The following is a 21,592-nucleotide window of genomic DNA, read 5'->3' on the forward strand; positions in this document are numbered from 1 at the left end:
TTTTTTTCTGCCAAGGGTCATTGGGAAATGTATAACGTCATTCGCAGCCATACAAAAGTATCAACTTTAAAATGATCCTGCTATATTTGGTCAAACATTTAATTAACACACCCCTAATGTGATGATGCAGCTCCTCTTTGGGGAGTCTGTGATGTTAGGTGGCATTGATGATGGGACTCTTCACAACTTCCAGGTTTGCATCAATCTGTAGCGCAGTCAACTCTTTGTGATCATATGTTTTGTTAAGAACTCGCAGTAGTAAGCTGTTACCAACACGGTTGAATATTTCACTGCATGTCTCCTTAAAATAAAGTCATCATTCTTCATGTAATTGTCATAGTAATCAAGCAATGTTAGGTCTGCAGTAGTATACATCACATAGGAGACTCAGAGACTGCTGTACATATATCACATAGGTGACAAAGATTGCCGAATACATTACATAGAAGACACCGACACTGCTGTATATACATCATATAGGAAACATTGAAACTGCTGTATATGCATAACATCGGAAACACTGAGACTGCGAAATATGCATCACATAGGAGACATTGTGACTGCTGTATACATTACATAGGAGTCACTGCAACGGCAGCATTCATCATAGAAATGATCAGGATAAGCACACAGAGCAGACAAACTCCACATACAAATAATATCTTGACACTGGCACTGGACATAGTCAGGACGTAATTCAGAAGTGCGTGCACCACGGCGTTCAGTAGTGAATGATGTGTGCAGTCTAGGGAAGAATTAAAAGGCTGCGGCCAGACAAACTGGGCTGGTTACCCAAGCACTGTGGCTGACGGTAATCTGGCCAAAGGCTGGAACAAATTATATCACAGGCTGTAAATGGCCTCTGGTTTGTACTTTCCCCACCCATAACCAAGGGGATCGGTTCAACACCAGTGCAGAGCTTGCTCTGAAATGGCATCAGACAGGTTTTAGTGCAGCTGCACGCACAGTGGGACAAACACTTTCAGAGGCTGGCATAATTTAAAGAAGGGAATCAAAGAAGCCAATTCTCTCCATGTAAAACATCAAGGACAAACTGATATTCTGCTGGAAATATGAGGATTTAACTTGGACATCCGGAAAATGATTATCTAGATAAGAAAAGGTGAGAGCAACCATGAGTCCTATGTCTGTGAACAGTACAGGTTCTTGAGAGCATTCATGTGTGGAGGCTTTTCACCCATGGAGGGGGCTCATTCACAATTTGCCTAGGATCACTGCCTTGAATAAAGAATGGGATCTAAACCTCCTTCAAGAGCAATTTCTGCCCACCACCCAGGAGCAATGTGATGATGAAAAAACTTTTCCAGAATGGTGGATACCAAGTCACAAGGCAAAAGTGATTACTAAGTGGCTCGGTGAACAAAACATAAAAATTTTGGATCCATGGGTGGAAACTCCCCAGATCTCAATTTCATTGAGAACCTGTGGCAAATCCTCAGAAAGTGGTAGGACAAAAAAAACAGAAAGCACCGATTAGATGGGCAGTCATCAGGATTTGGCCCAGAAGCTGATCTATCCAGCTGCCAGGGCGAAGGGCAGAAGTCTGGAAAAATAAGGGTCAACACTGAAAATATTGAGTCTTTTTATAAACTTGATGTACTTCTCAACAAATGTATAATTAGGCTATGTTCACACTAGGCATTTTTCAGCTTTTTATGCAAATTTTGAGCTGCGTTTTACAGTACCAGCAAACTGAGATTTCAGAAATCTCATACACACAGCTTGGTTATTTATTTTGTCCTCAGTATTTTGTACCTTTTCTTGGGTTTTGCAGAACAGAGCATGTCACTTCTTTCAGTGTTTTTTCAGCGTTTTCAACCATTGAAAGTAATGGGTGGTGAAAAAAATGATGCAAAAAATGCAGGTATCAGCTTTTGCTGCGTTTTTGACACAAAACCTGATGAAGTACAATATGATTTTTTCTTTGCACTACAGTTTATCAGCATGCACAAGAGACAAATGTAGCATGGCAAAAACGCAGCAAAAAACGCCACAAAGACCAAGCAAAACCTACTTTTTGGGGAAAGTTTCTGCCAAGAGAGCTTGTTTTGCTGCAGAAAAAAAAAGGTGAAAAAACCGCCTAGTGTGAATGTCACGGGGTCCTTCTCCGATACCACACAACAGAGCGAGGGAAGTGTGAACAATCCCAAGACCTTTATTACAGGCAAAATTAGAAGGTCCATAAACAATCCACCACACTGAGGATACAATAGTCCAGAACAAGAATGCAGTCCAGTAACAGGATAAAATGTCCAGGGAGATGAGATTCCAAAACTCTAGCAACAGAGGATAAAATGGGTCCTTCTCTCTGAGGTGCAGTCTTCACACGATCCTCTCCACACAGGAACTGACTTGCCCAGCTCCTGTCCTCCCCCGCCCCCTCTTTATCTCCAGGGGTAGTCAGACAGGTTGGGGCGGTTTGCAGGCCTCCCAGAGGAGACAATGGAGCCTTGGGGATTAAGGAACTACAGGGGGTCATCAAGAGACAGATACAGTCAGGCTATAGACATACAAGGCAACAAGAAAAACACTATGAAAATCAGTGAAATAGAAATATACACAAAATGATATCCATATAGCATATCACAACCAACATAGCCTTATGTTTCAAAACTTGATGTACGTAGCTCAAGCCTGTAAGAGGGGCCACACCGGGGATTTTTCTGCCTCTGTGATACAAGTGAAGAAGCCCTTCTTAGCAAGCCAAGCAACCATCAAAGACTGTTATAGCAATGAAATTAGTGATCAGCAGGACACTGAGCAGAGATGGAAGGTATACACAGAGGAACTATATGCTAGCACAAGCAGTGACCATCGTGAGGAGCGTGGAGGCAAAGAGGAACCAGAACCAGACCTATTGGAAAGTCAAGTGGATTGAGCTTTGAGGCAGTTGCCAAAAAAACAAAGCTTTTGATGTTGATGTGATCTCTGCAGAGCTGCTCAATCCAGTCCTGAGAGCCGCACTGACAGCACTATGTCAGAAAATCTGAAAGATCTACACATGGTCAAAGGACCGGAAAAGAATCAGCATTTATCCCGCTGCTGAAGAAAAGCAACATCAGGGACTGCACCAACTATAGAACAATCGCCCTGATTCCCCATCCCCGCAATTTGCTTCTAAGGGTTATTCAGAAGCGCTTGGGGAACATCCTTGATAGAGAACTTCCTGATGCCCAGGCTGGATTCTGTAAGGATAAAGGGACATGATCACATCGCAAAGCTGAGATGGATAATAGAAAAGATGAGAGAGCACCAGAAGACGCTCTACCTGCACCTCACTGATTATACCAAGGATTGTCACTGTGTTGAGTATAAGCTTTGGGAAGCACTGAGTGAGGTAGGAGCCGGCGCACTTTTTTAGCTTCATCTTGTCACTCTACGATGATGAAGAAGCCACAGTGCGAACCAGGTATGGAAATAATGAATGGATCAAGATCAAAAAGCGCATAAGACAAGGAGGCATCCTCTCCCTTTCTTTTCAACCTGTATGTGGAAGTAATCATAAGGAACCTGGACTTTGCTGATGGCTTTTCTGCCCATTTTCACCTCAACACTTGAATCATCTATGTGATATGTGCAGATGATAGAACTATGCTGACAGAGAGAAAGAAGCACTTAAAGCTTTTGATGTTAAATGTAGAAAGTGAGAAAATGCGACTTAACTGAACATCAAGAAAACCCAAAAATGTAGAAATTAAAGTGGTCGACTGCTTCATTTTTGTGTGTCCATCATTAATCGCAGTGGCGGAATGACAGCAGAGATTAAGTGTCAGATAGCACTGGGGCGCACAACCATGGACCAAAGGTGGAAGTGCTAGTACATCGCAATCATTGTCACACAAAGACTGATCACTGCAATTGTGTTCCCAGATGAGACATGGCTGTGAGATGAAAAGAGAAGATTGAAAATAATTTAACCATAGTAACATAATAAACTAGGGTGCGTCCTGTAATTAGCGTCACAGGGGTCTACATACTTTTAATAAGTCAATCTGCCTATTTATTGGGTGAAAAGTAATCGCTTTGCTGTTTGGTATCATGGACTAAAGAAAGCTACGGAAAGAGTTGTCTCAGGAGAGAAAGAAAAATATAGATGAACATGTTAAAAGTAAAGACTATAATTACTGCAGCTGCACATATTCAGAAGTGTAAGGTCTATGGGACTATAGCCAACCCCTATGGATGGCGGTAAGAAAAATTGATGAGAAATTGAAGAGGTGTGTAATACATATACAAATAGTAACCAAAAAGCCCAAAACAACTTCCAAAGAGACTAGAGGTGAACTCCAAGATTAAGATACATCAGTGCAGATTGCACCATCCGTCGCTGTCTTGGCTAAAGTGGACGTCATGGATGACTACCAAGTAGGAAACCATTGTTGCCACAAAGATCCCTGTAAAATGTCCTTTGGACAGAGGAGACAAAACTGGAGCTTTTTGGCATCACATCAGCTGTATGTTCACATGAAGCATAGAAAGAAAAGGACATTGTACCTACGGTGAGACATGGAGGAGGCTTTGTTAGGTTTCTGGGTGGCTTTGCTGCTTCTTGCACAGGGGGTCTTACGAATTTGTGCAGGGTACAATGAAATCTCAAGACTATCGAGGGATTCTGGAGTGAAATGTGCTGCCCAGTGTCAGAAACCTTGGTCTAAGTGGCAGCTCATGGGTCCTTCAACAGGATAATGACCCAAATCACAGAGCTAAAAACATCCAAGAATGGCTGAGCGCAAAGCATCGGACTCGTTCTCTTGTGGATTCTATGAGCCCTGATCTAAACCCTATTGGACATTTGTGGAAGGAGCTGAGATCTGATGTCTGGAGAAGACGGCTTCACACCTGAGATACCAGGAGCAGTCTGTTCACAAGAAGTCGTCAAAATCCCTGTGCACGTTGGCAGAAATCTCCTTGAGAGTCACAGAAATCGTTTGTCTGCAGTGATTGCCTCAAAAGCTTGTGCAGCAAAATATTAAGTCAAGGGAACCATCATTTTTGTCCCAGCCATTTTTATTAGGTTTTTTTTTTTTTACATTTTCGACCACAATTCAAAAGCAAAAAACAAAGTCTGATTCTCGTTAGTTGATATTCAGTAAATTAAACTTGAAAATTACTTTTGTCAGTTTCATGTTATTTCAGTGACCATTGCGGGATTTTGTTACTTTAGCAGAAGGTACCAACTATGTCGTCCATGTCTGTATTATACCCTCTTGTTTCTTTCTGATTGGCTGGGTTACCCTCATGTTTCTTTCTGATTGGCTGTGTTATATCTTAGGGTTGGGGGCTCTTCACTTTTCTCCTTGGTCTGTGGTTGCTCTTCCATATGTTATTTGTAGGGGCTCCTGACTGTATATCGTCTCCCCTCATCTCTCCCCCATTACACTATATTATTATTATATGTCACCAATGATAATGGCGTCTTCAGGTTTCTCTTCCTAATTCCATCTTCTCTGCTTATTTCAGGAAGAAAAGCCGGATACAAGGAGACCGGCAGTGAGTATTCTGCACATGTGGCTCTGATGGGAGGTTTTGGCAGATTTGCTGTAAGGCCACAGCCGGCATTAAGGAAACACATGGACGTCTTGTGTCCCCAGAGGGAGCGCTGATCTTACAGAGCGACTGTCCATTCTGGATCATAGAGGACAGAGACCCAAGTGGACGACCCCGTCTATTCCATACACCATAATTACACCAGAGTGGTGCAGGATCAAAAACACATGGCTGCTTTATTTCAAACACAGCACCGGCCCCGTCCACAGGTTGTATGTGATGGATCGGAGCTCAGCCCTATTCACTACAATGGAGCTGCAATACCAGACACGACCTGTGGACAGGGGCGGCGCTGAGATGGGAGGGAAGCAGACAAGTCTTACTAATCCTGTACTTCTCCCTTTTAGGTTTACAGTAAAGAGAGTCTGCCCCCAAAAACTCACATTAAACCTTTTATACCTTCTTTGGGGGGGGTTAGACTGCTCACCTATGGTATGTGTATTGGGGTATGTTGAAGATCTAACGACAGATGAGTATGGCAAAATAGCGGTGGCTAGATTGCTATATATGTTTAGAAAGTTGATAGCACAGCACTGGTTGGATGATCAGACGCCCTCCATTCCGGAATATATTAGTAAGGTGAACTGGGTGATTAACATGGAAAAAGCAATTTACTTGAAGAGAGGCTGTATCGGAAAATTTGAAAAGCTTTGGGCATTATGGATAGACAGCTCGGGCCTTGCATCCAGAGAGTTACAGAGATTCCGATTAGGTCTTATTTGAGTGTACCTTTACTGAATTGAAGAGAAGTCTTGTCTATATGTAGCACATTTGGAGCCTCTCTTGTATTTCTAATTATTCTTATTCAAGGAGACGTAACATTGACGCTATATAATAATAATATGTTTATTTTTGTTAAGTTGGGGGGACAATTCAATTCAGGGGGGAGGGGGGTGGGGTAAGGGGACTACGTTCCCCTGGGTTGTTATACCTGTTTTGTTGGAAAATGTTCAAATAAAAAATATCTGATTTAAAAAAACCTTTTATACCTTCATATAGGGGACTTAGCCTCCATAAAAAACTTGTAGACTAGATTTTACTTCTTTTGTTTTATATAAAGACAATTTCATTAGATATATAAATGGAGGATCCTCGGTGCACCCATGGAATGGCCAAGGGCTCAGTGCACCATTCCGCCCCTGTAATTACAATCCTCCGCATCTCCACTTATATCTATTAACATCACTCGCTTTGGAGCGTGCCTGACCTGAATTCCCAGCTCTGCACACACTGACACTGCAGGGGCCAAGAGCACACACAGTGTCAGTGTGTTCGGGTGCATTCTGATCTCTATCCTATCTATTAAAAACACATGTAAAATGCACAAATGTGAACACGTCGGTCAGACAATGCTCACACCACCCATTAGCTAAGATATAACAAGAGAACATAGAATGGCAGATTTGCAAAAATTTGCAAAAATTCTCTGCAGCCAAAAATATGGCAGTAATCAGCAAGTGCTGAATAACAAATACAGGGTATTTATTCGATACTTTTTTTTGCAAAAAAATGTATACTAAGCTGCCTCACCAACGTCAAGGTAACCCGTGTCGAAGCAGTCCCTATCTAATGTATTTAATATCTGAACAGTGTCTTGACATGAACAGGATTCAGACAGGCTGCTCCACAGTATGGGCTTATGGGCTGAGACAGCTCTTTTGTGCACATCACACAGGAGAGGGGTGGGGTCTCCCAAACCATGCTAAGCAAGGAGAAAATGGATTAAAAACACGTGAAATGCACAAATGTGAACACGTCGGTCAGACAATGCTCACACCACCCATTAACTAAGATATAAAAAGAGAACATAGAATGGCAGATTTGCAAAAATTCTCTGCAGCCAAAAATATGGCAGTAATCAGCAAGTGCTGAATAACAAATACAGGGTATTTAGTCGATACGTTTTTTTGCAAAAAAAAGAGCTGTCTCAGACAATAAGCCCATACTGTGGAGCAGCCTGTCTGAATCCTGTTCATGTCAAGACACTGTTCAGATGTTCAGGTATTAAATACATTAGATAGGGACTGCTTCGACACGGGTTACCTTGACGTTGGTGAGGCAGCTTAGTATACATTTTTTTGCAAAAAACGTATCGACTAAATACCCTGTATTTGTTATTCAGCACTTGCTGATTACTGCCATATATTTGGCTGCAGAGATTTTTTGCAAATTTTTGCAAATCTGCCATTCTATGTTCTCTTGTTATATCTCTATCCTATCTGCAGCGCCTGCTCATAGGATCACACGGTAGTGGGCGGCCAATGCTGACAGGAGAGGAGAGCGCTCTCACACTGTATCTGCCAGCACTCACTCGGCTCCTGCAGTGTCAGTGTGCACACCTCATCTACCTCTCCGGTCAGCATCGGCTTCCTGCTACTGTGTGATCCTGTATGCAGCGAGCGGCGGCTACATACAGTAGAGCAGGGGTCCTCAAACTTTTTAAACAGGAGGCCAGATCACGGTCCCTCGGACCATTGGTGGGCCGAAATATAGTTTAAAAAAAAATTATGAACAGATTCCTATGCACACTGCACATATCTTATTTTGAAGTAATAAAACAAAATAGGAACAAATATAATATTTAAAATGAAGAAGTGAAGTTAAATCATCAAACTTACCAATTTTTTAGCTTCTTCGAATATCCTACACTTCGAGTCCATTTTTTCACTTTCTTGATATAATTGTTTCCTAGGGATTCAAAATTGCTATTAGTAAAATACCAACATATATACAGCGCTACAAAAACAATATACCAGCAATAAAATTGCCCACACAGAGACATAGACTGCACTGGCCATTAATACAGCCTGACCAGTGCTCATCAATGTAGCCTGATCAGTGCCCATCAATGCAGCCTGATCAGTGCCCATCAGTGCAGCCTGATCAGTGCCCATCAATGCAGCCTGATCAGTGCCCATCAGTGCAGCCTGATCAGTGCCCATCAATGCAGCCTGATCAGTGCCCATCAATGCAGCCTGATCAGTCAGTGCCCATCAATGCAGCCTGATCAGTCAGTGCCCATCAATGCAGCCTGATCAGTGCCCATCAATACAGCCTGATCAGTGCCCATCAATGCAGCCTGATCAGTGCCCATCAATGCAGCCTGATCAGTGCCCATCAATGCAGCCTGATCAGTGTCCATCAATGCAGCCTGATCAGTGTCCATCAATGCAGCCTGATCAGTGTCCATCAATGCAGCCTGATCAGTGTCCATCAATGCAGCCTGATCAGTGCCCATCAATCAGGGCCGGACTGGGACTAAAATTCAGCCCTGGCATTTGAAGTTACACAGGCCCACTAGTCACATGGTGACTATATAATATCTTTGTACACTTGTAGATTACAAGAAGTGAGAGGAGATTAACACGACTATATAACATGTAGTCAGAGCTGTGCCCAGTATTTCAGCTCAGTCCTATTTATTGCTTTTAGGTACAGTACTCCTCCCAAATCTCTGTCCCCTTTTGTACGCACGGTGACAGAATTCCTGGCAGAACTGCTCTTTATTGGGCAACCAGACCCCCTGGTCATAGCCGCCCCTATCATACCTCCCAACTTTTGAAGAAGGGAAAGATGGACAAAGACTGCGGCGCGCATAGCGCAAATTTTGGTCACGTCCAGCCACACCCATTTCACAACTAGTCACACCCATGTCCACACCTAATCGCACCCATTTAGCACTGCTGATCACACTGACTGTGACTGGCACTAAGGAAGAGAGAAAACAGAGAGAGAGAGAAAAAAGAAAACAGCGAGAAAGAAAGGGGAAAGAAAGAAAGAACAGTGAGAGACAGAGAAAGAACAGAGAGAGAAAGAAAGAAGTAAAGAAAAGAAAGAAAGAACAGAGAGAAAGAGAGGAAAGAAAAAGAAAGAAAGAGGGGAAGAAAGAACAGAGAGAGAAAAAAGAAAGAACAGAGAAAGAAAGAACAGAGAGAGAAAGAAAGAACAGAGAGAAAGAAAATGAGGGAAAGACAGAACAGAGAGAGACAAAGAAAGAACAGAGAAAGAAAGAAAAAGAGAGAAAGAAATAAAGAAAGATTCTACAAAGATACTATAGCAGCCCGGCTCCCATTGTAGTGCCCACCTGAGCCTCCCGGTGCAGGACCTATCATGATCCGCTCACATGGCCGACATCCCCGATTCCAAGGCGATCCTGCTGTCTGCGCTGTCGGAGGAGGACACGGTGATGGATCTGAAGCATTCCTGGTTCCGTCACAATCTCCTCAAGAAATTCTCATTTCCGGTCAGCTTCCAGCACATCACTTCAGGTGGAATGTCATGTGTGTGTTTTAAAATGCTCCTCGGGGCTCCGCCGTGTACTCCTGTGTCCGTGGGAAAAGCCCGCTTTGTATGCTTTGTACACACTTGGCTCCGCTCCGTACATCCCGTACACATATGGCTCCACTCCATACACACACGGCTCCACTCTGTCCACCTCGTACACGCGTGGCTCCTCTCCGTACATCTCGTACACATCCTGCTCCGCTCCGTACACACACACGGCTCCGCTCCGTACACCTCGTACACACACACGGCACCGCTCCGTACACCTCATACACACGGCTCCGCTCCGTACACCTCGTACACACACGGCGCCGCTCCGTACACCTCGTACACACGGCTCCTCTCCGTACACCTCGTACACACACGGCTCCGCTCCGTACACCTCGTACACACACACGGCACCGCTCCGTACACCTCATACACACGGCTCTGGGGCGTGGCGGCTTATCTCCCTGCAGTGCGGGAGGAACTTGGAAACTATCACCGCATGCCCGCAGAGGGCCGGCGGCAGGAGCAACAGTGGCCGCAGCAGCTGGCAAGCGGCCAGATGATTGGGCGCTGCCGCCCGCGGCCCACGTGACAGCGGCCCAGCGGGAAAATGCCCGGTTGGTTATATTGCCAATCCGGGCCTGCCATCAATGCAGCCTGATCAGTGCCCATCAATGCAGCCTGATCAGTGCCCAGTAGCACAGGTCCCCAATAGGCAGGTAAATGTCCCCAATAGGACCCGGCGTTAAAAAAAAAAAAAAAAACAGTACTCACCTATGTCCCCGGCTGCTCTGAAGAGGCGCCCGCTCGTCTTCTTCAGGCACAGGCGGCGTGACGTCATCAGGCCGGGCCGTGTGTGCTGTGCTGCATACGGAGGGCTGTGCAACGCCTTTCCTCGGCACCTCGTCCGCCCGCGATTACAGGGCCCGCTGGCATTGAACTGCAGTTAAATGTTGGCTGGGCCCAGGGGCCGGATAAAAGTCCTTGGTGGGCTGCATGTGGCCTGCAGGCCGTTGTTTGAGGACCCCTGCAGTAGAGGGATCAGAACGCAGTTGCGCACACTGACACTGTGTGTGCTTTCCACCCCTGCAGTGTCAGTGCGTGCAGGGCTGAGGATTGTAATAGAGGGGACAGTACGGTGTCCTGAGCTCTTGGCCACACCAGTGGTGCACTGAGGTCCCTTCATTTACATATCTAGTAAAACAGATTTATATGAAATGAAAAAAGTAAAATCTATAGCATGGGTCTTATTTTATAGGGGCTAAATCTCCTATATGAATGTATCAATGGGTCAATTAGAATTTTGTGGATGACAGACTCTCTTTAAAAGAAATCTGTCATTAAGTTTTTGCTATTCCATCTGAGTGCAGCATAATATAGGCAGAGACCCTGATTCCCACTTACCAGGCTGCATGTTGTCATTTCGATAACATTACTATTTTATACGTTGCAAATCTAGCAGTTCTCTGCATGCTGAGCTTTATATAATTCTGCCCACACCACTGATTGGCAACTTTCTGCCTATGCACAGGGTACATGAAACGCTGCCAATCAATACAGAGTAATACAGAGCTAGTGATAATCTGAGAAAAGAGGGATTTTATCAAAACTACAGCAAGCAGCGCAGTAAGGCTACTTTCACACATCAGTTTTTTGCCGTCAGGCAGGATCCGGCTTTTTTTAGAAAAAACGGATCCGGCATAAATTTTGGAGAACTGTAGAAACGGATCAGTTTTTTTGCTGGATCCGTCTCTGTTCCTGGAGGCTGGCCAATTGGATCTGAGCATGCGCAGACTTAAAAAAACCGGATCCGGTGGCTGGATCCGTCTTTTTCTGGATCCGGCGCATTCCGGCGCCCATAGACTTTCATTGTAGCAAAAAGCTGGAAGCGCCGGATCCGGCGCTTCCGGCTTTTTCGCCGGAGACAAAAAACGTTACAGTAGACGTTTTTTCAAGACGCCGGAATGAGACAAGTTGCCGGATCCGGCAAAAAACGGATGAAACGCAATGCCATCCGGCACGATCCGGCGCTAATGCAAGTCAATGGGGAAAAACCGGATCCGGCATTGCATTTTGCCGGATCCGGTTTTACAAAAAAAAGCCGGATCGCGCCTGAAGGCAAAAAACTGATGTGTGAAAGAGGCCTAAGTGACACAGCGCTGGAATCAGGGTCTCTGTCTTATGCTGCTATCAGATTAGGTGGCAAAACCCTGGTAGCAGATTTCTATTAAAGTGGAACAAGGAGATAAAGTGCTGGGATTGCACTCGCTCTGGTCCCAGAAGATGCAGTGAGAGCTTCATATGCTGCGGACGGCACGGACACAACTTCTGTCCCAGCGCCATCACAGTGACTTATACAGCTCTGGCAAAAATTAAGAGACCACTGCAAAATGTTAATTTTGTCTGATTTTTCTCTTTATATTTTTGAGTAAAATGTAAATTGCTCTTTTATTCTATAAACTACTGACAACATGTCTCCGAATTTCCAAACACTAAATTTTGTGTTTATTTTGAGAAAATGAGAAATGTTCAAAATAACAAAAAATGCAGAGTGCTTGCAGACCTCAAATAATGCTAAGAAAACAAGATCATAATCATTTAGAAACAACAATATTACTGTTTTAACTCAGGAAGAGTTCAGAAATCAATATTTTGTGGAATAACCATGATTTTTAATCACATCTTTAATGCGTCTTGGCTGCTTTCCACCAGTCTCTCACACTGCTTTTGGGTGACCTTATGCCACTCCTGGTACAAAAATTGAAGCAGTTCTTCTTTGTTTGATGGCTTGTGACGATCCAGCTTCCTCTTGATTACATTTCAGAGGTTTTCATTGGGGTTCAGGTCTGGAGATTGGGCTGGCCATGACAGGGATTTGATGTGGTGGTCCTTCATCCACACATTGATTGACCTAGCTGTGTGGCATGGCGCATTGTCCTGCTGGGAAAACCAGTCCTCAGAGTTGGAGAACATTGCCTGAGCAGAAGGAATCAACTGTTTTTCCAGGATAACCTTGTATGCGGCTTGATTCTTACGTCCTTCACAAAGATTAACCTGCCCAATTCTAGCCTTACTGAAGCATCCCCAGATTATCACCGATCCTCCACCAAATTTCACAGTGGGTTCAAGACACTGTGGCTTGTACACCTCTCCAGGTCTCCGTCTAACCATTAGATGGCCAGGTGTTGGGCAAAGCTAAAAATTAGACTCATCAGAGAAGATTACCTTACTCCAGTCCTCTATGGTCCAATCCTTATGGTCTTTGGCAAACTTCAGCCTGGCTCTCCTTTGCTTCTCATTGATGAAAGGCTTTTATCTAGTTTTACATGACTTGAGCCTTGCCTCTAGGAGCCTGTTACGAACTGTTCTTGCCATGGACTTCATGCCAGCTGCCATTTCTTTTGTAGGTCACTTGATGTCATCCTGCGGTTGCTGAGTGACATTTGAATAAGATGACGGTCATCCCGGTCAGTGGAGAGTCGTTTTCACCCTCTACCAGTCTGTAACTTTGTTGTCCCCAATATCTGCTGCGTGACCTCGTTGTAATGGACAGCCGTCTTAGAAATTTGTAAGGATGGAGGCAACATGACGCTCACTGTATCCCACTGCTAGTAAAGCCAGAATTGAGCCCTTCTTTTCCTCACTCAAGAATTTACTGTTCAACTCTTTGGCATGGTTAAAAGTTACGATTTTTTCATTCCTATTACTTTTGGGATATTACTAGCAGTTGTTTTGCCATCCAGCTTGTCCTATTAAAAAAGGATTGTGAACACCACAGCAGGCTTTTTTATACTTTCCTTTGTTAAATGAGATTTAGTTCAGGTGATCACCTAATCAGAAGCTCATTAAGTAGAATGAGGTGTACTCTGGTTGGAATTCAACTGACAATGGAATGGAACGGCTGTTAGATATGGAGAGAAGCTGATTTTTGTAAATCTGTGCAGTGGTCTCTTAATTTTTGCCAGAGCTGTATGTACGTCCTGATGTAGCAAGTTACACCCCATGAGGACAGACACAGGCGCCATTCTGTGTTAATCGCTGTCTAAAAAGAAAACCAGACACATTTTCTGGAGACTGAAAACTGCTGCACATGAATGAAGAAAAACAAAAAAAAACAGTAAAGAGAAGGTTTCCAGTGTTTCTCCACCTTCTACTCACATTTCATCTGTGACATCTTATAAAACTGAGATTTTGCTATAAATCATTTCCTATTTTCACAGCTTCGGACACATCCTCCGACTCCAATAATCCGGCCAACGCCTAATGGTGAGTGGTGATGTCTTCTGTAAATGCTGCCGCCGTGCAATGAGGGGAGAATTAGGAGAAACTTACTGGGGGAAAGAGGAAAGTGGGGAGGAGGGAAGGGATTGTAAAGGGATTGCGAGGAAGAAAGGTGAGATTCGTCTTTTTCCATATACAGTATATATTGATCATTAATGTGATCGTCACTTAAAGAAGGAGAATATAAATGCTGTATATTCCCGGTACATGGACGGTGCAGACTGGGGGAGCAGACAGATTCCTTTACAGCTGGTCATACACTAAAAATGGAGAAAGGAAAGAAAAAGAATAAAAAATTGCAAAAACAATTAGTGCAGAAGAAGGTTCTCTATTACAGCCTGGGAGAGAGGCTGTCAGTAATAATCTTCAATTCTTCCCTTCTCTATCGAGTTTATAAAGAATCTATCATTGGGATTTTCTGTCTTATCTGAGAGCAGCATAAAGTAGGTGCAGAGACCCTAATTCTAGAACTGGGTCACTTACTGGGCTTCTTGCTGTAGTTTGATAACACGCTGTTTTATCTGCTGCAGCTTTGCTAGTCTTCTCAGTGATGAGTTTCTGCTCTGTAGTCCTATATATTTAGTAGCTTAGTCTATCCCCTCCATACAGCACTGATTTTCAGCTTTCTACGGGCCATAAGCTGTCAGTCAGTGTTGCGTTGAAAAACAATAAAGGTAGCACCATGATTTACCAAGAATGATTAGTCTAGAACATTGAAACTGCATTACTGCCATAGAAAATGGGTCAAAGAGTGCTATATAGTGTATATGAAAAATTGCTATTAAAAATACAGTAAAAAAGAAGGTACTTAGCCCATAGATTGGCCAATATATGTGAGCCCAAATACCACATCAAGGCGTCCTTCAAACGTTGGGTCCCTGTTCTGATATGTCACCTCTCCTGGGCAAAAAGCCTACAATTCATGGGGCAGGAACAGACCAGCTATTTAAAATAAACTGTGGCCGATGAGAGTGGGAATGTCCAAAAAGGGTTTGATACAAATAGTGAAAAAGACCAGCACATGCAAAGCTAGTGTGAACAGGTGTCAACCAAAAAATCATATAACTTGAAAAACAATAAAGGTTGCACCATGATTTACCAAGAATGATTAGTCTAGAACATTGAAACTGCATTACTGCCATAGCAAATGTAAAAAAAAGGAAAAAAGCGCTATATAATGTACAAATGAAACATTTATATGCGAATTTGCTATGAAAAATACAGTAAAAAAGAAGGTACTAAGCGCATAGATTGGCCAATATATGTGAGCCCAACTGCCAAGCCAAGGCGTCTTTCAAAAGTTGGGTCACCTCTAGTGATGAGCGAGTATGCTTTGGAAGTGCTCAGAGATTTAGTTTCTGTTGCCGCAGCTGCATGATTTGCGGCTACTTGACAGCCTGAATACATGTGGGAATTCCCTAACAAACAGTCAATCTCCACATGTATTCAGGCTGTCAAGTAGCCGCAAATCATGCAGCTGCGGCAACAGAAACTAAATCTCCGAGCACTTCCAAACCCGAGCAAGGACATTATTAGACCGGTGTAATGACCTCTAATGGGAACGGTTTGTACTTTTTGTCATTACAGAGCCGGACGAGAGACGTCTTCTGCCTCCATCCTTGTGGACCGAAGAATCTCCCCTTTTTTCTGTCATTACTTCATTGTGTGTGATTGTACAGGAACCGGCCGTATGCAATAATCTGATTATTATTAAGTCTAATCCCGAAATAAAATGAGCGCTCATAAAAAACAAGCACAAAGCAGAATTGTGAGGCCTCCGGCTGGGTCCTGGTGATGGAGGTCACATTTTCTCGGAAGCTTTTGGGTGAAGTCTTTACATATTTGTGTCTCTTACACAGTTATTCTCATTAATGGCGCATTATACTGGGGGCGGGATCGCTGCATATAACATTATGTCGCTTTATTTCATGCTTTTTACATTCGTTATAACATTTTCTGTGAGGATTTGGGTTTCATTTTATTGTAGCTTCAGTTTTGTTCTGATTTTATTGATATTTTTCTATTTATATGATTAAATATCAGTACAGGAGACATCGGAGCACAGAGCAAATGTTGTATTATACCGGAGGGGTCATTATACGTTCTTACATGTTACACTGGGAAATGTCTGCTGGTAACAGATTAACCCCTTTCTGACATGAGACGTACTATCCCGTCCATGGGACCCGGGCCCCTATGCCCATGGACGGGATAGTGCGTCTACCGCGATCAGCGGCGCCCACGTGGTGAGCGCCGCTGATCGCGGCCGGGTGTCAGCTAATTATCATAGCTGACACCCGGCACAATGTGACAGGGGCGGTCACGGACCGCCCCTGACACGTTAACCCCTTGCACACCGCGATCAAACATGATCACGGTGTACCGGGGGGGTTAAAGGGAAGCATCGGCAGGGAGGGGGCTCCCTCCGTGCTTCCCTGAGCCCCCCACGGCAGCGCAATGTGCAGCGCTGCTGCGGGGATCTCTTTCCCTACAGGCCCCCGAATCCAAGATGGCGACGGGGGCCTGTAGGGAGCTGACTTCCTCACAGGCATGAGGAAGTCTGCAGCACTGCCTGTGACAGATTGCTGATCTGTCACAGTGATCTGTGATGTGACAGATCAGCGATCTGTCATAGGACAGTGATGTCCCACCTGGGACTATGTAATAAAAAAAAAAAAAAAAAAGTGTTAAAATAATTTTTAAAAAATCGCCAAATTAAAAAAAAAAAAAAAAATATTCCCCAATAAATTCATTTTTTGGAAATAAAAAAAAACCAAACAATAAAAGTACACATATTAGGTATCGCCGCGTCCGTAACGACCTGCCCTATAAAACTGTCCCATTAGTTAACCCCTTTAGCGAACCCCTTAAAAAATAAAAAACTAACCAAAAAATAATGATTTATTATCATACCGCCAAACAAAAAGTGCAATAACGCACGATCAAAAAGATGCATATAAATATCCATGGTACCGCTGAAAACGTCATCTTGTCCCGCAAAAAACGAGCCGCCATACAGCATCATCAGCGAAAAAATAAAAAAGTTATAGCTCGCAGAATAAAGCGATACAAAAATAATTATTTTTTATATAAAATAGTTTTCATTGCATAAAACCGACAAAACATAAAAAAAGACATAAATGACATATCGCTGTAACCGTACTGACCCGAAGAATAAAACCGCTTTATAAATTTTACCGCACGCGGAACGGTGTAAACGCACCCCCCCAAAAGAAATTCATGAAACGCTGGTTTTGTTCATTCAGCGTCCCAAAAATCGGAATAAAAAGCGATCAAAAAATGTCACGTGCCCGAAAATGGTACCAATAAAAAAACGTCAACTCGTCCCGCAAAAAATAAGACCTCACATGACTCGGTGGGTTAAAATAAGGAAAAATGATAGCTCTCAATATGTGGTGATGCAAAAACTATTTTTTTTAAAAAAAAACGTCTTTTAGCGTGCGACAGCTGCCAAACATAAAAACTCGCCATAAATAGTAAATCAAACCCCCCGTTATCACCCCCTTAGTTAGGGAAAAATAATAAAATTAAAAGAAAATGTATTTATTTCCATTTTCCCATTAGGGCTAGGGTTAGGGCTAGGGTTAATGCTGAGATTAGGGTTAGGGGTGTGTTGGCGTTAGGGTTGGAGTTAGAATTGGGGGTTTCCACTGTTTGGGCACATCAGGGGCTCTCCAAATGCAACATGGCATCTGATCTCAATTCCAGCCAATTCTGAGTTGAAAAAGTCAAATGGTGCTCCTTCCCCTCCAAGCTCTGCCATGCGTCCAAACAGTGTTCTACCCCCACATGTAGGGTATCAGCCTACTCAGGACAAATTGCAAAACAACTTTTGGGGTCCAATGTCTCCTATTACCCTTTTGAAAATAAAAAATTGGGGGCAAAAATATCATTTTTGTGGAAAAAAAAAATTTTTTTATTTTCAGGCCCGGGCATTATAAACTTCTGTGAAGCCCTTGGGGGTTCAAAGTGCTCACCACACATCTAGATAAGTTCCTTAGGGGGTCTAGTTTCCAAAATGGGGTCATTTGTGGCGGGTTTCCACTGTTTAGGTACATTAGGGGCTCTCCAAAGGCAACATGACACCCGCAGACCATTCCATCAAAGTCTGCATTCCAAAACATCACTACTTCCCTTTCGAGCCCCGACATGTGCCCATACAGTAGTTTTCTCCCATATATGGGGTATCAGCGTTCTCAGGACAAATTGGACAACAACTTTTGGGGTCCAATTTCTCCTGGTACCCTTGGGAAAATAAAAAAAATTGGTGACTAAAAGATCATGTTTGTGAAAAAAAATACAAATTTTTTATTTTCACGCCCGGGCGTTATAAACTTCTGTGAAGCACTGGGGGGTTCAAAGTGCTCACCACACATCTAGATATGTTCCTTGGGGGGGTCTAGTTTCCAAAATGGTGTCATTTGTGGGGGGTTTCTACTGTTTTGGTACATCAGGGGCTTTCCAAACGCGACATGGTGTCCCATCTCAATTCCAGCCAAAAACGTCAAATGGCGCTGCTTCCCTTCCGAGCTCTGCCATGCGCCCAAATAGTGGTTTACCCCCACATGTGGGGTATCAGCATACTCAGGACAAATTGCACAATAACTTTTAGGGTCCTGTTACCCTTGGGAAAATAAAAATTGGGGGTGAAAAGATCATTTTTGTGGAAAAAATATGATTTTTTTCATTGTACCGCTGTACGTTATAAACTTCTGTGAAGCCCTTGTGGGTTCAAAGTTCTCTCCACATATCTAGATAAGTTCCTTGGGGGGGGTCTAGTTTCCAAAATGGGGTCACTTGTGGGGGGTTTCCACTGTTTAGGTACATCAGGGGCTCTGCAAACGTGATATGGCGTCCGATCTGAATTCAAGCCAATTTTGCATTGAAAAAGTCGAACGGCGCTCCTTCCCTTCTGAGCTCTGCCATGCGCCGAAACAGTGGTTCCCCCCCACATATCAAGTATCAGCGTACTCAGGACAAATTGCACAATAACTTTTGCAGTCCAATTTCTCCTGTTACCCTTGGTAAAATAAAAAAATTGAACCTGAAGTATTTTTTTTGTGAAAAAAAGTTAGATGTTCATTTTTTTTTTTAAATATTCAAAAAATTCCTGTGACGCACCTAAAGGGTTAATAAACTTCTTGAATGTGGTTTTGAGCACCTTAAGGGGTGCAGTTTTTAGAATGGTGTCACTTTTGGGTATTTTCTATCATATAGACCCCTCAAAGTGGCTTCAAATGTGATGTGGTCCGTAAAAATAAGATGGTGTTGCAAAAATGAGAAATCGCTGGTCAATTTTTAACCCTTATAACTTCCTAACAAAAAAAAAATTTGGTTCCAAAATTGTGCTGATGTAAAGTAAACATGTGGGAAATGTTACTTATCAAGTTTTTTGTGTGCCGTATCTCTGTGATTTAAGGGCATAAAAGTTCAAAGTTGGAAAATTGCGAATTTTTCAAAATTTTCGTCAAATTTCCGTTTTTTTCACAAATAAACGCAAGTTATTTGAATGAAATTTTACCACTATCATGAAGTACAATATGTCACGAGAAAACAATGTCAGAATCACCGGGATCCATAGAAGCATTCCAGCGTTATGACCTCATTATGGGACAGTGGTCAGAATTGTAAAAATTGGCCCGGTCATTAACGTGCAAACCACCCTTGGGGGTGAAGGGGTTAAAGCATTGTCCTTCATCCTCCTCCTGACTCTCCAGGTCCCATGTAAGGTCTCCTTCACATGCCCGTGTTTGTCATTTCATTCTTTCTTTATCCGTACCGCAAAAACATGGCTGACACACTGATCCAAAACATGGTGACACCGGTACTGATTTCATACGGACGTTTAAAGTGACCTTACAGTAGATACAGAGCTGTGGAGTCAGTAAGCCAATACTCCAACTCCTCAATTTCTATGACACCAACTCTGACTCCAACTTCTCGACTCCGACTCCACAGCCCTGCTTACATGGTGCTGCGGAGCACTCGCCGTTATCAGCTCCGCACTGATCGCTCACCATTATCAGCTCCGCACTGATCGCTCACCATTATCAGCTCCGCACTGATCGCTCACCATTATCAGCTCCGCACTGATCGCTCACCATTATCAGCTCCGCACTGATCGCTCACCATTATCAGCTCCGCACTGATCGCTCACCATTATCAGCTCCGCACTGATCGCTCACCATTATCAGCTCCGCACTGATCGCTCACCATTATCAGCTCCGCACTGATCGCTCGCCATTATCAGCTCCGCACTGATCGCTCGCCATTATCAGCTCCGCACTGATCGCTCACCATTATCAGCTCCGCACTGATCGCTCACCATTATCAGCTCCGCACTGATCGCTCGCCATTATCAGCTCCGCACTGATCGCTCACCATTATCAGCTCCGCACTGATCGCTCACCATTATCAGCTCCGCACTGATCGCTCACCATTATCAGCTCCGCACTGATCGCTCGCCATTATCAGCTCCGCACTGATCGCTCGCCATTATCAGCTCCGCACTGATCGCTTGCCATTATCAGCTCCGCACTGATCGCTCCCCATTATCAGCTCCGCACTGATCGCTCACCATTATCAGCTCCGCACTGATCGCTCGCCATTATCAGCTCCGCACTGATCGCTCGCCATTATCAGCTCCGCACTGATCGCTTGCCATTATCAGCTCCGCACTGATCGCTCACCATTATCAGCTCCGCACTGATCGCTCACCATTATCAGCTCCGCACTGATCGCTTGCCATTATCAGCTCCGCACTGATCGCTCATCAGGGAAATAACGTCGTGAGCATCATGTGATCCCAGAGGGAAAAGGAGGATCAGGGTTGAGTTATTATACGGAGAATGTGAGTTTAATACAAACAGAAAAACTGAGCAGCACATCCCAACTAGATTGAACAGGAGCCAGCTAACACAACAATTAAGAAAATACAAAGCTGCACTCTGGATTGTGGATAATGGTAAATCTAGAAAATTGGAACTGCATTACGGCCATAAAAAATAGGTAAGTGCTATATTATGTATATATGGAATTTTGGAAAATATATACATAATATAGCACTTACCTATTTTCTATGGCAGTAATGCGGTTCCAATTTTCTAGATTTACCATTCTAAACAATCCAGAGTGCAGCTTTGTATTTTCTCATTAGGGATGAGTTTAATACAGATACTAGTGGTGCGACTGTATATCACTAGTGCAACAATAATAATGACTCCTGTATTGTAGTGACCCGATGCACAAACACCAGCTCTTGACGCCTCCTGCAGATCAGCGTGGACGAGCGCTGTGACTGCGCTGACATGGACCCAGTGATCGTCAAGACTAATCTGCAGGTGGCTTCAGAGCTGGGTTTCTCGTTGCTGACACATCGGATCACTACCAGACAGGCGCCATCTTTATTGCTGTACTGGGATCTATACAGCTGGACCACGAGACTCAGCAG

The 21,592-nt window shown here is 43.7% G+C and overlaps 2 protein-coding genes across 3 annotated transcripts in view; both read left to right on the plus strand.

Moving 5' to 3' along the window:
• Positions 1-16,173, plus strand: part of LOC141048428 (class I histocompatibility antigen, F10 alpha chain-like) — a 110,786-nt gene extending 94,613 nt beyond the window's left edge. For both annotated transcript variants that reach the window (XM_073543988.1, XM_073543989.1), the window contains 3 exons: positions 5,482-5,511; positions 14,061-14,106; positions 15,709-16,173. In XM_073543988.1, the coding sequence (XP_073400089.1) occupies positions 5,482-5,511; positions 14,061-14,104 (74 nt within the window). In that variant the 3' untranslated portion in view covers positions 14,105-14,106; positions 15,709-16,173. The remainder of the gene's footprint in view (positions 1-5,481; positions 5,512-14,060; positions 14,107-15,708) is intronic.
• The window catches only part of LOC141048421 (class I histocompatibility antigen, F10 alpha chain-like), a 490,026-nt gene that overhangs the window by 132,920 nt on the left and 335,514 nt on the right, over positions 1-21,592 (plus strand). The window lies entirely within an intron of this gene.

Source organism: Dendrobates tinctorius, unplaced genomic scaffold (genome assembly GCF_039654945.1).
Source record: "Dendrobates tinctorius isolate UK_male_01 unplaced genomic scaffold, ASM3965494v1 ptg000135l, whole genome shotgun sequence".
In the NCBI taxonomy this organism is placed as follows: Eukaryota; Metazoa; Chordata; class Amphibia; order Anura; family Dendrobatidae; genus Dendrobates; species Dendrobates tinctorius.